The sequence below is a fragment of the Pan troglodytes genome, chromosome 5 (genome assembly GCF_028858775.2).
Source record: "Pan troglodytes isolate AG18354 chromosome 5, NHGRI_mPanTro3-v2.0_pri, whole genome shotgun sequence".
Taxonomy (NCBI): domain Eukaryota; kingdom Metazoa; phylum Chordata; class Mammalia; order Primates; family Hominidae; genus Pan; species Pan troglodytes.
The window spans coordinates 6,486,023-6,502,060 of record NC_072403.2 but is presented as its reverse complement, the minus strand read 5'-3'; the positions used below and the strand labels follow the sequence as shown (position 1 = coordinate 6,502,060).

The 16,038-nt window shown below is 39.7% G+C and overlaps 1 protein-coding gene across 6 annotated transcripts in view; it reads left to right on the top strand.

The window, feature by feature from the left end:
* Positions 1 to 16,038, top strand: part of EXOC2 (exocyst complex component 2) — a 206,728-nt gene that overhangs the window by 135,738 nt on the left and 54,952 nt on the right. For all 6 annotated transcript variants that reach the window (XM_016954799.3, XM_063812742.1, XM_063812743.1 and 3 more), the window contains 5 exons: positions 1,072 to 1,152; positions 1,623 to 1,682; positions 2,348 to 2,409; positions 3,718 to 3,784; positions 8,369 to 8,485. In XM_016954799.3, coding sequence (XP_016810288.1) covers positions 1,072 to 1,152; positions 1,623 to 1,682; positions 2,348 to 2,409; positions 3,718 to 3,784; positions 8,369 to 8,485 — 387 coding nt within the window. The remainder of the gene's footprint in view (positions 1 to 1,071; positions 1,153 to 1,622; positions 1,683 to 2,347; positions 2,410 to 3,717; positions 3,785 to 8,368; positions 8,486 to 16,038) is intronic.

Genomic DNA, 16,038 nt, shown 5'->3' with positions numbered 1-16,038 from the left:
TTTTTTTTTTTTTTTTTTGAGATGAAGTCTCTCTCTGTCACCCAGGCTGGAGTGCAGTGGCGCGATCTTGGCTCACTGCAACCTCCGCCTCCTAGGTTCAAGCGATTCTCCTGTCTCAGCCTCCCGAGTAGCTGGGACTACAGGTGCGTGCCACCACGCCTGGCTAATTTTTGTATTTTTAGTAGAGATGGGTTTTCACCATGTTGGCCAGGACGGTCTCGATCTCTTGACCTCGTGATCCGCCCGCCGCAGCCTCCCAAAATGCTGGGATTACAGGCGTGAGCCACTGCGCCCGGCCAAATTCTACTTCTTTTATTCATGACACTTACTATTTTAATTATTTTATTTCTATACTTTTTTTAACCATTTTGTCAACTTTGACTTTCATGATCGTGTCTTCTGCCTGAAATATACACATAGTGAGAATTCTGTCTTACTTATTCCTGTATCTTCCTTAACCTAGAGTAGTTCCTGGCACAAAGTGAAAACTTAAACACTCTTAGGAGCTAAGATTCATTCTAGCTTATCTTGAAATGCCATTGGTTGGGCATATTTTCAGGTTTCATTTTCTGACTTAATGTAGACAGAAAATGACTGTTTACAATCTAGCTGATATAAAGATCCTGTACATCCTCTAGGTCATTATTATTATCATTGAATTTTGTTTAACAGTTCCAGAGATGTGGAAGATCTAGGAGACTCAGCTTATCCCAGAATATATTTCAGAATTAGCATTCAAAATATAAACTCATTATATCTGCTCCTCGTTGTATATTGGCCTCTTAGAAGAGTAGAATTTTGAAGAAAATTTTTAGTCATATCTGAGTTTTATTTTAGTTGAATTAGATATACTTTGGAGTCTCAAGATTGATTCATTCTAAAATACGAAGTACAAAACATATGCCAAACCTCTGAAACTCAATGACTAGGAGATTGCTTTTCAGACCGTGTTTCTGTTCCATTCCATTAATCTGGAAAATGTGGGGCTTGGGGCCATATTCGCTTGTGTTAAACATGTCTTCACAGCCAGTGCTCATTTTTGAGTTTTACAATATGCTGTTTTCCCTTCAGCCGTGTCAGTTTGAACAGTGCATCGTGTGTTCTCTGCAGTCACTGAAGGGGGTTCTGGAGTGCAAGCCGGGAGAGGCCAGTGTAAGTATTCCAGCTCCGCCTGGACTCCAGTTTCCCAGGGAGCCTTGGGAATCATAGTTGTAAATTTTTGACTCATCGTATTGCAAGATCTTTTCTCCCTCTTCGCTTGCTTGTTCCATTTAGTTTAACTGCGTAAATGTGCTGATTTCTGATTCCAAGCCAGGCCGATGCAAGTTAAAGTGTGAGTGCAGGTGTTGTAGGTGGAGTGGTTACAGTGATAGCACTTTGTGGACAGCTACTGATGGGCCTGGCTCTTGACCATCAGCCCAGGACTGTGTTGTCTTCTCCAGCCCAAGTCACTACAGTAAGGAACACCTCCCAGTAGGCCCACTCTTCACACGCCTCCTTTTATAGGAAGGGCACCACTCCTACAGCAGCGTTCCACGTTTTAACTGTTCATATCTAACTTCATATACAAAAACCTTTTCTTAGCAAAGTCCAAAAATTTTCATCAAAATTCTTCCTTACAGGTCTTCCAACAACCTAAAACACAGGAGGAGGTTTGCCAGCTAAGCATCAATATAATGCAGGTAATAATAGAAAGCAGTAATGCTCAAAGCCTCAAATAATACTAAGTATCAGTCAACCCCTCTCCTATTTATAATCTGCAGATGACGTTCACCAAATATGTATTCTTTTTTCATCTTGTCTGTGTACATAATAGTTTAAGGTAAGTGGGTAACAAAGTTTAATGTAAGATTAATTCCAACTTGTTTTAGCAATACCCAAATGTTTCATTTATGTTATGCTCCCCTTTTTTGTGTTATCTTGGTACTTTCTATGTATTCTGTTAGAGCACAACATAAATTAAATGATATTTAGTTGTTCACATTATATCTAGGGTATAAAGTATTGTTATTGGGACCAGTGCTTTGCAGGCACATAAAGTTGAGAATGTGGGTGAATGAATAAGAGAAAGTCTTTTTCCGGAATATATCTTTACAAACTTAATAATTGATCAAAACCTAGGCACTTCTAATTGTCTATTACTTATGTGATAGATATGGCTGGGATATATATTTCTGTCATTAATGGAGCATATACAGTATATACACATATTCATACATGCACACAACACCACACCACTAATGAGATATATAATTCTACTTTATGTAAAGTTATCTTTAATGTCCAAATAGATTAATGTCTAGGAGTTCATTCCTCTGAGAGTTCTGAAACTTATGTTTTCACTTAGGTTTTTATATACTGTCTGGAACAGTTGAGCACCAAGCCTGATGCAGATATAGATACTACACAGTAAGTAAAAATTAAATTAATCTCATTAATGCATTTAAGAGAATTAAAAATACGGGCTCAAGTTTTATGCTTGGTCTTATATCCTAAGACTTCCAGTAAGAAAGAAAGATTGTTCATATCGAAGTAATAGTTGTTTTTTATATTCGACCTATATTCTTTCCATAGTTTATCTTTTCAACTCATCTTTGCCTTATTAGAGACAAATCAAGCAAATTGAAGACATGATTAGCTTATTAATTATCCAAAGAACAGGTTTTATAAATAATAAAGTGTTAAATGTAAATATGTAACTCCTAGTTGATGATTTTTACAATTCTGGTGTTAGGGGGAGGCACCATTACTCTTGCTAGAGACTAAGCATGTTGGTAGAATTATGTCAGGCTTAGTTATTGGAGCTCCAGTGGACACATGTTAACTCTTGATGTTTACAAATCCATATGGTAATTCTTTTATAATGCTGTTGTATAGGACAGCATTGTAAAGTGCTGGTTTTTTTTTTAAGAAATCCGTTCTTTCTGAATTATACTTGGCATGTGTAACTTCTGTGTACTTTATGCTCTGACACAGATAATACTGAAATAAATGCCTCTTATATCTTCAGTTGACAATTTGGGAATTTATCCATGATTGTCTATTTACTGGTTTTGGCTTTTGCTTTTCAGTATATAAAACTATCACCTCCCTAGAGACCCAATAAGTTTTTAATTCTTCTAGGTTTTCTTTGATTTGATTTCATATTTTTAGCTCATTATTTCACCAGGAATTGGTTGTTAGTCGGATCCCTAATATTATGGATTAAATGTCATGTTGCCCATGTTAACAGATTATCCATAGTCCCTTCTTTGAGCTGTTAACTGTTAAGTCTAAAACACTTACTAAAAGTTTCTGGCCGGGCGTGGTGGCTCACGCCTGTAATTCCAGCACTTTGGGAGGCCGAGGCAGGCGGATCACGAGGTCAGGAGTTTGAGACCAGCCTGGCCAACATGGTGAAACCCTGTCTCTACTAAAAATATAAAAATTAGCCAGGCATGGTGGCGGGCGCCTGTAATCCCAGCTACTCAGGAGGCTGAGGCAGAAGAATGGGTTGAACCCGGGAGGAGGAGGTTGCAGTGAGCCAAGAACGCGCCATTGCACTCCAGCCTGGGGGACAAGAGCAAGACTTCATCTCAAAAAAAAAAAAAAAGTTATGTGACTTTCACCAAATGTTTTCCATATAATTCATTGCATGTTTAAATTTGCGTATAGTTCATTGCATTTTTGAATTTGAGTGCTTTATTTGTAACTGTTCCTACTTGCTTCTACGTTCAGTCTCTCTGTTGATGTTTCTTCCCCTGACTTGTTTGGAAGTATCCATGAAGACTTCAGCTTGACCTCAGTAAGTCAGACAATAACTAGAAAGTAAACCATTTTAAAACTGTGTAACAACAATTTCGCAAATCTAATGACTGTGTTCCTGCATCCTTGCTATAGCACGTGGTATAGGACACTGTGCTGTGCTTTGGAGCTCTATTATGTGAAATTTTCAGGAAAGTATAATTTATATGAATTTCACAATTAACACTTTTAGCTGGAGTTGCAGTGTCAGTCATTTCATATACTGTCTGCATCTGTGTGGTTTCCGAGTGTTAAATGGGTGCCCTTGTAGTTCCTGGTGCTTGAGAGTTGCCAGGGTGGGTTGGGGAGCAGGCAGAGGACAAGGATGCCCACCCCCTCACAGCTCCTGCCTCTTCAACCAGAGTAGTTCTGCTTTTCTCTGTTTTATTTCTATAAGTTCCATCGTAGCCTTTTATTTGAGCACAGCCTCAAATAGATACACACACACACACACACTTATACACAAACAGATGTATGCATACACTGCATATATACATATGTATATATACACACACACTTTTTAAAATGTATACATGTATTTAAGGAGATTCACAAACATATATTATCATGTGTATAAATTCATCTGTTGAAACTCAAACTCTAGCTGTCATAAATAAAATAACCCTTTCTGGCCAGGCACGGTTGTCATGTGTGTCATCCCAGCACTTTAGGAGGCCGAGGCAAGTGGATCACTTGAGATCAGGAATTCCAGACCAGCCTGGCCAACAGGGCAAAACCTCGTCTGTACCAAAAGTACAAAAATTAGTCTGGTGTGGTGTCGGGTGCCTGTAATCCCAGCTACTCGGGAGGCTGAGGCAGGAGAATCGCTTCAGCCCAAGAGGAGAAGCTTGCAGTGAGCCAAGATGGCTCCACTGTGCTCCAGCCTGGGTGACAGAGTGAGACTCCATCTCAGAAAAATAATAATAATAATAATAATAAATAACCCTCTCTGGTTTGTCATGAGTTTGAAGGGGGTGTGTGTGTGTGTGTGGTCTGTGTCTGTCTCAAGGTAAAACTGTTTGACCCAAATGTTCTACTATATATGTAAGTATGAATACCTAAATAAGGGATTTGGTATATTAGAAAAAATACAGTTTGGTCAAAGTAATTTAAAAAATTATTCTAGATTCAATTCCTTGGATGACTAGGTAGAGAATGATACCATCACTGAGATGGAAATTCAGGGAAAACACAGGCTCACGAGGACCTGGGTTTTTGGTTGTTGTTGTTGAATGGGTGACGTACAGGTAGAGATATCCAGTGGGTGATTGAATGTCCTTGTTTAGATCCCAGGAGAGAAATGTAGATACAGATTTGTGAATCAGCAGTACATAAGCAATATATAAGGCCTGGGAGTAGATAAGAACACCAAGAATTCTGGCTGAACAAAAGAAAAATGCTGGTTCTTCTGTTCACCCAGAATTGCAGGTGGAGTCACCCCAAGAGTGGTGGCGGGCCATCCCGAGCCACCCCAAAATGAGGTCAGCTGGCCTTCCAAAGCAAGAAGCTTGAAATGCAGGGTGATCAGTGCAAAGCATTAGGGAACGACACACAGAGGGGGCGGCACTCGGTCCTCACAAGGAACAGCAGGGAGCCACGTCCTGCCTAGGTATGTCGGCAGTGAGGGGGCCTGGGTGTGGACTTCATGGGAGGGTTTAAAGCATTTGCCTCAGGGCGGGGCTGATTTCTGCTATTTAGCAACGTGGTTGATCTCTGTGTTTCCTGCTATAGCTTAAAGAGCTTCATCAGTGCCTGGGAGGTCAGGGTCCCCACTTGGGTGCAAGCCTGCAGGGGAAGGCGGTCAGCTGGCCCAGTCAGAGCCGCCAGGGCACTCTGTGCTCCTCCAACAGGGCGCAGAGAGAAAGCGAGGGAAGCTGGGGAACCCTACCCCCACTGAATGAGAGAAGGGCCAAATATATAAAAATAATGTTGAGGGTGCCGGTATTTATGGGCTCACCAGTAGCAGAGAGCCTCAGTTTGCCCTGAAAAGGGTTAATCAGAGAGACAGAAGGAAATCCAGATAGAGCAGCACTCCTGAGAGGGATGGAAAATCCCATTTAAACAAAGGAATGCTTAGCAGCCTCAAGGGCTGAGGGGCTTGTGGAGCATGGAAATGCGGCGGGCTAGGGGAGTCCTGTGGAGACAGGGCTGCAGGAGAGGGCCTCCCGAATGGAGGCTGCTGGAGTCTTCCCCTTGCTGGCACTCTGAATCCTCAGGCACTCCCTCCTGGTGTGCTGTGTCCCTGCACTTGGGGTGGTCCTGCTCTTGTGCCTCTTCCAGTGGGTGGAGCACAGGAGTCAGCCCTGGACTCCCTGTGACGCGGCAGCTCTCAGCTGACTCACATTGAGCCTATTCTCAGCTATTCCCCCAGGCACCTCACATGTGTCTCTGCAGGTTGCAGGGCCTCCTCTCTCCTGCGTCTCCAGTGTTTTTTTGTGACCAAATTCAGTTCCTCTGTATTCTTCATTGAAAGCTATCTCATTAGATGTGGTGCGATCTTCTTAGGGTCTCGTTCTGTTATCCAGAAGGGAAGCAGCTGTGGTAAGGAAGGTATCTAGATTGGGAGTCAGAAGACACTGGTTCGCATCCTGTGTGACCTCAGGCACATCACTGAGCGGGTTCTCCTGAACAGAACTGTGATGGTGACCTGCGTCACAGAGATGCTGGGGGGATCACTGAAATAATCTAAGACCATATTCATCACCTGCACGTGCTACATTTGATGGGCGGGGTTGTTTTCAAATGTGCGTCTCCATCTTAGTTGTTAATAAGCTTTTGACTAGTCATCCACGGTCCAGAGTCTGTGCTGTTCAGTTTTTCTTTCCACTTTTATTGCATCTGAATGATTACATTTGAGCAACAAATGTGCTTATAGGAGGAAGACTTTAAATCACTCAAATAGCTTTTCTGTTTTTTAAGAGCCATGCAAATTACAATGAGAAAAACAAAGAGAATTTACAGGGCAGAGAAGATGTGGCAGGCTCAGGTCTGCTAGATAAGGAGACTTGACTCTGGAAGGAAAAAGTAACTAAGGATTGATTTTCAAAACTGAGCAACCAGCTGAGGTTTTTGAGGCGAACAGCATGTTGAAGGCAGCTGATGAAATGTGAGGTTTACTTACTCCTTGTCCTTACAGGGACTGCGTCATGGTGACTCCAGGCGCAGGGACTGGAGGGGAATGTAGTGTCCTCGTCCCTCCCTCACCTGGGCGAGTTTCCAGTGCTTATTCACTGTTTTCCTTCTGGCCGTTTATTCACGAAACGTGGAGGAGTATCATACATAATACAACCCTATTTACCTTGTCTTATACCCCATTTCCTAGCCATAGAGTAACTCAAGGCCGTTCGCTTGTTTGAAGATCCTTTAATACTCCCTAGGCCTTTTACTTACGTTTGTTGATGACTAGAAACAGGTAGTGAACAGGCTACACACTCTGCCAGAAATAAAGATGGGGACATTCAAAATAAAAGAATCTAGAAAGTTTTTGGAAACTGCTGAGCTGAATGAAATTATTGGGGGATATAAAATACTCTTGGCGACTAAATTCAAGGATGTTATCTTTTTTCACATATCCAAAAAAAATAGGAAGCTCTTTCCACATTGACTATATCGAATTACTTTCCTGTAAGTTATTCTGGTTATGCACAGAAAGAGCATGCAGAGTATGTGATGGAAAGTGTTTTTTGCCAAAGGTTTAGTCAAAGGATCTAACTCAAGGCTCTAGATTAGTCAAAGTTGTTCCAGAGAAGGCCCGCCTGCCTGCGGGAGCACGGGTTGGGTGCCTCGGTGAACCGCACCAGCAGCAAAAGGGCAATTCCTGGAATTTTATTTACCAGGTAGTCTTGAACTGTGAAAGGACACTGTGTTTATCAGCATTTGTGTCTGGTAGTTTTCGTAAGAAATTACTTTAGGTGGACAGAACCCTGGAGAATGTAGAAGTAACTGACTTGTACCCCTTCCTCTTGGCAACACTGACCATGTCCTAAGGTGGAGTCCTCCACTCTCAGTGACCCTCACTCCCTGTTAGAGGGAGATTATTCCTTGTTTTCTTCTGCAAACACAAGCAATTCTTAATGCCCGAAGGTATTTAAAGGGGCCCATCATACAGATATATGGCAGTATAATTCTCTTCCAGGTTATAAAAATTTATAAACTACTTTATAATAGTTTCTACATTTTAACTGTAATTAGTTATTAAAAATATTCCTGTAGCCTTTTCTTGTATACAAAGTATTAAGTAAACAATATAGTAGAACACTTTCCATAAGCAACACTGATCCCAGTTCCCAGCTGATCCTAGTTAATGGGATTTTCTCAATCTGTTTTTCCATCCAAGCTGTTAAGTCTTAAAGGAAATATTTGATTCTTTAGTATATTGCATGTAATTATAAGCAAATAGTAGAGTTGCAGGATTTTACTGTGTTTCTCTTTATGTTATAATATTGGGAAAGAAGCAGCCAAGAAAAGCAAAGCATTGGATATTGACGTTAAAGAGCAGAGATTATAGTTAAACTTGACAAGTGTTAATCAGCTATTCTCTCTGGCACCATAAAGGTGATTTTCTAAACATTTGTTTTGCCTTTAGGAACAGCGCCTTTTGATAGTCCTAAGTAATTGCTGCTATCTAGAACGTCACACCTTCCTAAATATCGCAGAACATTTTGAAAAGCACAACTTCCAGGGAATAGAAAAAATCACACAGGTAAGCGAGTTCATGTAAAACGCACAAGTCGGTGGTTTTACCAGCTCAGTTTTCAAGCTGTTTCCTAGCCTGTGTTCTGCTAGCAGTGCCCATTCCCTCTGCGTGCCGCCCCCACACCCACACTGCTTCCCCGCCTTCACCCTGCTAAAGCTTTGGATGATTCCCTTCCTTCCCATGGTTCACCTTGAATGGTTAATTTAATACCCTTTTCTTTTCTCTAGAGCAGAGCTCCCTCAAGGTTACAGCCGGTTTACTCCTCACCTGAGCTGTTCAAAAGTGAGGGAAGAAAATAAGGAGGGAAAGGCAGCAAACCCAGATCTTTCAGAATTATCTCATATTTGACTCCTTTTAGGTGAACGCTTTAGATACAGCCAGCAGCAAACTCCCTGAGCCTGCAGAAAAACCTCTTCCTGCGTATTCACACCTCTCCTTCCTCTCTCCCTTTCTGTATGACCTCAAGGATGCTTTTGCTTTGCTGCTTTGTGCATGCACGCCTGCACACACAGCCGCTGGCTCAGAACAGCTGCAGGATGCTCTGCATCCTACCTGAAAGATATGTCCTCCCCACTCTCCAATCACTGCATGCAGAAAGGTTGGGCAAAAGGGAGTCCAGTAGAAATTAATGGAGTGAGTTTTCTTTTTAATGTTACACTTTGTTGTTTATATTTTTTTCAACTAAGCAGAAAAGGAAAAAATGAAGTAACCTTGTTGTTCAGGTTGATTGGTTCCTGGGCAAAGGTTTATCAGATTTCTCAGTAAAACTATGCTAGTACCACTTTTTAATGTCAGTACAGTTTTCTCAATGCAAAGAATGAGAACGATAATGATCTGGTTAATCTTATAATCAACACGCACTCAGGGTTACCTACTTTTTATAAATGGTGGTTCCAGTTCGTGAACTACATTGGGATTTTTTTTTTCAAAGAATGAAAATGTCAAAGTGGGCGGCCCTGTCTTGTTTTCCTGCCTTTTTGTAAAGATTAATCATCCTGATGAGAAATGCTGTGACTTAAGCCTTTGGGGCCAAATGTCTAGTTTATTTCCAGAAATTTTTGTGTTAAGAATTGCAAGGTGCTATCTTGCAGTAAAAAAGTGGCTATTTGTAGGAGGTGGTTGCTTTGTTTTTATATAACAACAACAATGACATGAATATATTTATTGGAGAAATGTTATTTATCATTTTAAAATATGTGAAATGATTAGGAATTGCATGTAAAAGAAGCAAGTTTGGTTTTCTCTAGGTTTTTTGCAATACTAAGTAGGAACTGTTGCTTCACTTTATATCACTAAGAAGTAGAATTAAATTAATTTTTAAAAAGATTTTTTCATATCCTTCCTTTCTTTGTCCAGATCATTTTGAGACCAAGATAATACAAAGGATCTGGAGATTTAGCAGTATAAATGGTAGGCTCTTTCCTACTCAGAATTTGGATTTTTTTTTCATCGACCGTCTTGAATATTTTGAAATTCAGTTGTGTTTAGAATAAATGGTAAACTAGATTTAGATGATAACATTTGCACTGATTTTATTCATTTGTGAATCTGTTGATTTCATGATTCCAACCAAGTAAAGTCTATTTCTGGCATCAAAGGGAAAGGTCTGCTGACTCTGCCACTGTTTTTCATAGTTTTCCCCCCAAAAGACAAATAATTCTAGGGGCATCGATCCCAGAAGAGTCACAGGGCACAGGTCACAGTGGATGGCTTATTCATTCCCTCTCTGTTTCCGCACTTGAAGATGAGGGTCTCTCATAGGGGGACCTCATGTCACTGGGCGTGAGACCCTCTCTCAGACTCCTCTGGTGTGAGCCAGGGCAGGCCAAGTGTTTCCTCCGGGGATATTTCTTCCTGCTTTCTTACTGGTACTTACGCCAGGAAAGGCATTAAACGGGCAGTTTTTCATTCCCTTCACCTGTTCCTCACCTTGGAACATGGAGATAAATTAGTCTTAATATAGGAACAGGAGACAAATAAATGTTTTTAGGGGATTATTAAAATGTAATGATCAGTGACATTTGAAGCTAGAATGATTTTATACATACACTTTTATTTGGTGCATGAAATCAGGGATGGTATCATCAGCTCCATAATCTTCATAGGGAAAGATACCCAGAGAGGTTAAGGACTTGACCTGTAAGAGCACAGCAAGGCAGGACTCAAAATTACATTTTCTCATTCTAAATCCGGAATGCTTTCTGGTCCAGCACCACGCATCTTAAAGAATAAAACTGGTCTCATGATAATACAGTTGACCGTTAAACAACTAAGAGGTTGGGGTGCCAGCCCCCTTTGCAGTCAAAAATCTAAGTGTAACTTTTGACCACCCCAAAACCTAACTACTAGTAGCCTCCTGTTGGCTGGAAGCCCTATGAATAAAACAGCCTATCAGCATGTATTTTGTATATCTATTGCATACTGTATTCCTGTAATATAGTAAGCTGGAGAAAAGAGAATGTTAAGACAGTTATTAGGAAGACAGAATATATTAACACTATTCATAAAGTGGAAGTGAATAATTATGATGAAGGCCTTCATCCTCCTCATCTTCACATGGACTAGGCTGAGGAAGAGCAAGAGGAGGGGTTGGTCTTGCTGTGTCGGGTGGCGGAGGCAGAAGAAAATGCATGTGTAAGTGGGACCCCCATAGTTCAGACCCGTGGCGTTCACGGGTCACCTGTACACCAAAGAAATGAAAATAGGACCTGAAGCGGGTTGATCAGTGTACATCGTTTTGGCCTTTATGAAACCACATTGAATGATAATTCATGAGATCAGGGTATCCAAATCATCTTCTTCTACATTGTTCCTCCTTGAAAACAAGCCCCGTTATAAACCTTTGGTGGACTCGGTGCTGTTTGAATCCAGAAGTATGTGCCAACAGGGAGCGTCCTGTCATGTGCATGCATTTTCATGAGTATTGCCTGTACCATTTAGCTTTTGCTCAAGTCCTGGAGATGTCTTTTTCCAGTCATGCATTTTTTTTTCAACTTATAAAAGTAAGATCCAACCGTTATTCTTAAAAAGAAAAAATATTGGGAAGTCTAAAAAAAAAAAAAAATTAAAATAATCTATAATGCACCAACCAAAGGTAGACACTACTATTTTAATATTTATAGTAACCATGACTTTATATATCCTATCTGTATGTTATAAAAATATGAAACATGGTGAAAAGGAATTTGAGAAAAAAAGAAACATTTTTCTGAATTCATTTGACATTGTATTTTTCTACTGAATATATTCTATCATGAGTACTTTTCCATTTTTATTTAATATTTTTGTAAAATGTGTTTTATGGCTTTATAACATTTGTTAATGTGGGTATATGTAGTATTTTTAACCTCTCCCATACTAGTAACCTTAAGGTTATTTTTAATTTTTGTTGTTGTTACTGAGAAGTGAAGATAATCTTTGATCACATGTCTAATTACTTCCTCACGATAGAATCCTGAAGTAGATTCACAGCCCCAGAGGTACTTGGTAAATTTTGCCAGATAGCTTTTTGGAAGCTGATCTCATCACATTTCTGTCATCTTTTTAATTACGATGTTTAATTCGATAGGTTAAAATAGGCTTTCATTGTATTTTAATTTGCATGCCTTTTTCTATTTAGGAGGTTAGCGCTTTTTCTTCTGTTTATTGAAGAACTATTTTCGAAGGCTCTTAGAGAGTTAAGAAATATGTTGCAAATAAGTTGCAATTTAAGTGTACAAACCAAATTTGCCACCAACCAAATTCTTTCATGCCTTTGAGAAAGGAAAACCAGAGCTGTATGGTTAATAAACTTCAGCGTATAATTTTATTGTAGTAGGTATAATTACATAATTCCAGGGAGTGCTTTTACATATATAAAATACTTTTTTAATCTGTCCCAGTCTTTAAAAAATAAGCATCTAATTCAGAATTTGTATACTTCCAGATTTTCACCTGACGAAGCCTGTAGACATTAAACAAGGCTGGCATTAAATTTTTAATTGAAGTTTTATTTTAAGCCTGTAAATCTCTTTCAGAAACTCCGGCGTGAAAGGTGTGGAGGGGCAGCTCCTTTTTCTTATATGTCCAGGGAGGTTACTTTATGCAGAGCAGCTGATTCTAGAGTTTTGCGTTGCTTTAACTGTATGTACTGTATTTTACATATTTGATTATTGTAGCTTATTTGAATATCATTAAGTTTCAAGTTGGAAACCATTCGAATACCTAGATGTGAGTGAGTACAGTTTTGTGTCTTCACTGCTGTATTATCTCTATATATATGTGTTTCATTTTCCTTGTGTTATACGTATAAACAAAATCAGCTAAATTTTGTTTACAGGCTATTTTATATAATAAATAAGTTGTAACTTAATCTGTTTCAGAGTTTAAGATCTTACAGACAGAAATTATAAGTTGATCAGATGTGCTTCTGCTTTCAAAACACTGAGCCTAATTTTTGACCCTATTTGGCTGCCTTGAGTTTCTTGTTCAAACAGGAAGGGAAAGAATAAACATACATACTTAGAGAGATACCCCATCAGAAGGACTCAGAGACCTTGTCATTTACAAAGTGCTACCTCCCCAGTACAGAAAGTACCTAAGAAAAAGTTTCACAAAGCAGGAAAGAACATAAGATTTCACATTCCAGATGCTGTTTCAGAGAGCAGAGGAAAGGCACCACGTCTCTTTGGAAAGCTGGGAAGTGCAGGAAATAAGGAGTAAAACAGCTGGTTCTCCAGTTGGGTAGGGTGTGGCATTCCTAAGCCAAAAACTTTGAACCCAGGCCAACAAAATGTAGATAATTGTGGTACCATCCCCTGTATTTCTGTTCTCTGAGCATTTGATTTGTCTGCTTCCTCTTCGTACTCAGCAGTTTCTGTAGACGACCTGATCTGCCTCCACAGCTTCACCCATCACTGACGGATGCCCGTGATTCCCAAATTCTTTACTTTTGACCTGCATGTCATTCCGATACCTTCGATCTGTTTCCTACCAGACGTCCTGCCTGGAAGTTTCCATCGAGATTTCAAAGCAACCTGGCCAAACCAGTCATCTTCCTCCTTCAAAACAGCTTCTCTTTTATGTGTTCCCTGACTTAGTAGCCACTGTGAATCACTGAGCCACAACTTGGGAATGGCTCCTTTTTTTCTGTTTTATTTATTCATTTTTAATTGACAAATAATAATTATGCATATTTATGGTGCACAATGTGATGTTCGACCTAAGCATACATTATAGAAAAGTCAGTCGAACTAATTAACATATTCATCACCTCACCAACTTACCTTTGTTGAGGACATTAAAAATCTTTTACCACTTTTGAAATACACAATACATTATTATTAACTGTGGTTACCATGCCATGCCCTTTGATCAACACCTCCCCTTTCCCGGCCTCACTCTGCCCTCAGCCCCCGGTAACTACCATTCTACTCTCTGTTTCTATGATAATGACTTTTGTAGATTCCACATATAAGTGAGATCACAGTATTTGTCTTTCCGTGCCTGGTTTATTTCATTTAGCATAAGGTCCTCCAGTACCATCCATGTTGCAGATGACAGAATTTCCTTCTTCTTTAAGGCTGTGTGGTATTCTATTGTGTATATGCACCACATTTTAAAATTCATTCATCCATTACTGGGAATTATTCTTGACATCATTCCTCATGATGGTTTTTGCCAAGTCTTTCTTCTCAACTCAACCCCTGAACCATCTTCCAAATCCTTCTCTACCTCTCTAATTTGCTGTTCCTGTCCAAGCTTAGCCCTTTTGCATCATCTGACAGCCGTGGTGGTGTAGGAACCTTCCTAGCAGTTGCTTTGCTTAATGTCTAAACGTTTCCACTCTCCAGCTTATCATCCAGGGTGTCCAGGATGGGCTTTCAAAAACCCAGAGCTGCTCTTGTTCTTCCTCCTCCTGTGTTTCAGGACTCTGTACTGCCTGAAGAGCTAAGCTCCGTAGGCTGGCGTTTGTGTAGGATTTTCATCTGGCTCTCTTGCCTCTTTCTCTCATGGCTTTTTGTCCCCCTACTCCAACACCTTATCATTCAGCCTGGGCACCTGCTCATCTTTCCTTGAACATTTCATATACTTTCTCTGTTCATTCACTCATTCAATAAATACACATTCAGTGCCAGCTTACTACGGTGCTCTGTTGTAGGAACATTTATCTGTAGCTTGTGTTGTACTCTCTAGGCCCAGTATTTTCTTTATGAGGTGACGGTTAATGACTGGTCCAGTTTCTTAAGTGGTTATAGAACCATTCAGCTTTTTTATTTCTTCCTGTTAGTTGTAGTCATCTGTATTTTTCTAGGACTGCCTTTTCCTCAGTCAATCCGGACTTCACAAAATCTTGATCATCCACCAAAGCCCACTTGAGATGCAGATGTCTCATCCTTTGTTAAGCCTGTAGGGCCTCTCCTCCTCCATTCCCGAAGTGCAAGGTGCACCGTACTGTCTTCTTTCTCCTTTGATGCTTTGTTCTCGGCACTAGAACAGCATGTCACACATTGCATTATGATTAGTTTAATGGAGATGCACTTCTTTTCTAGATGTACATTCTTTTTAAATGTTTTTATGTTAAATATTTTATCCATATAATAGAATAGATATCGCATAATGTAGGATGTAAGAGAGTGATAAAATGAACCCAGGTGCTCCCACACCACCAAGCTGAAGGAACAAAGCATCCCAGAGGCCTTATGTCCACTTGTGCCCCTGCACAGCCATGCCACCCACCTTCTCCTATAGAGAACTACTTCTGAATTGTGTGGTTTCTAAACAATATTTTGTTTGAAATTACCTTTTTTGACTTTTACATTAGCATAAATAAGATTATATGGTGTGTGTTTTTCTGTGACTTTCTTTTCCCACTCAGTATTATTTTGAGATGTATCCATGTTGTAGCATGTAGGTCATGCTCGTTTGTAACATGAATTAAAGAATATGTTCCTTTTTCTTCTTTGAAAGAGTTTGCATAAGATTGGAATTATTTATTCTTTGAATATTTAGAAAAACGCTCTGGTAGTGGTATTTTCCGTATGCCCAGTATTTTCTTTGTGAGATGATTGCTAATGACTGGCCCAATTTCTTTAATGGTTATAGAACCATCCAGCTTTTTTATTTCTTCATGTTAATCATAGTCATCTATATTTTTCTAGGACTTTGCCCATTTTGCTTAAATTTTCAAATCTGTTGGCGTAAAATTGTTTTATAACAGTTTTATTTTATTACTTCAACCTCAGCTGCGATATGGTCCTTATTTGTACTTACTATCGCTTGTTTGTATTTTTATTACTTCAACCTCAGCTGCGATATGGTCATTTTTTGTACTTACTATCGCTTGTTTGTATTTTTATTCTTTGTTTCTTGCCAGAGTCTTTTTCAGAGAATCAACTTTTGACTTTAGTAGTGCTCTCTCGTTATATCCTTGCTTTCTCTTGCAGTAATTTGGACTCTAATCTTGTTTATTTACATAGTTCATTAATTCTAAACCTTTCTGTCTTTTAATATGAACATTTAAGGCTGTGAATTTCCCTCTAAGTGTCTTTTTAGCTGTGTTTCCCATGTTTTAACAAGTG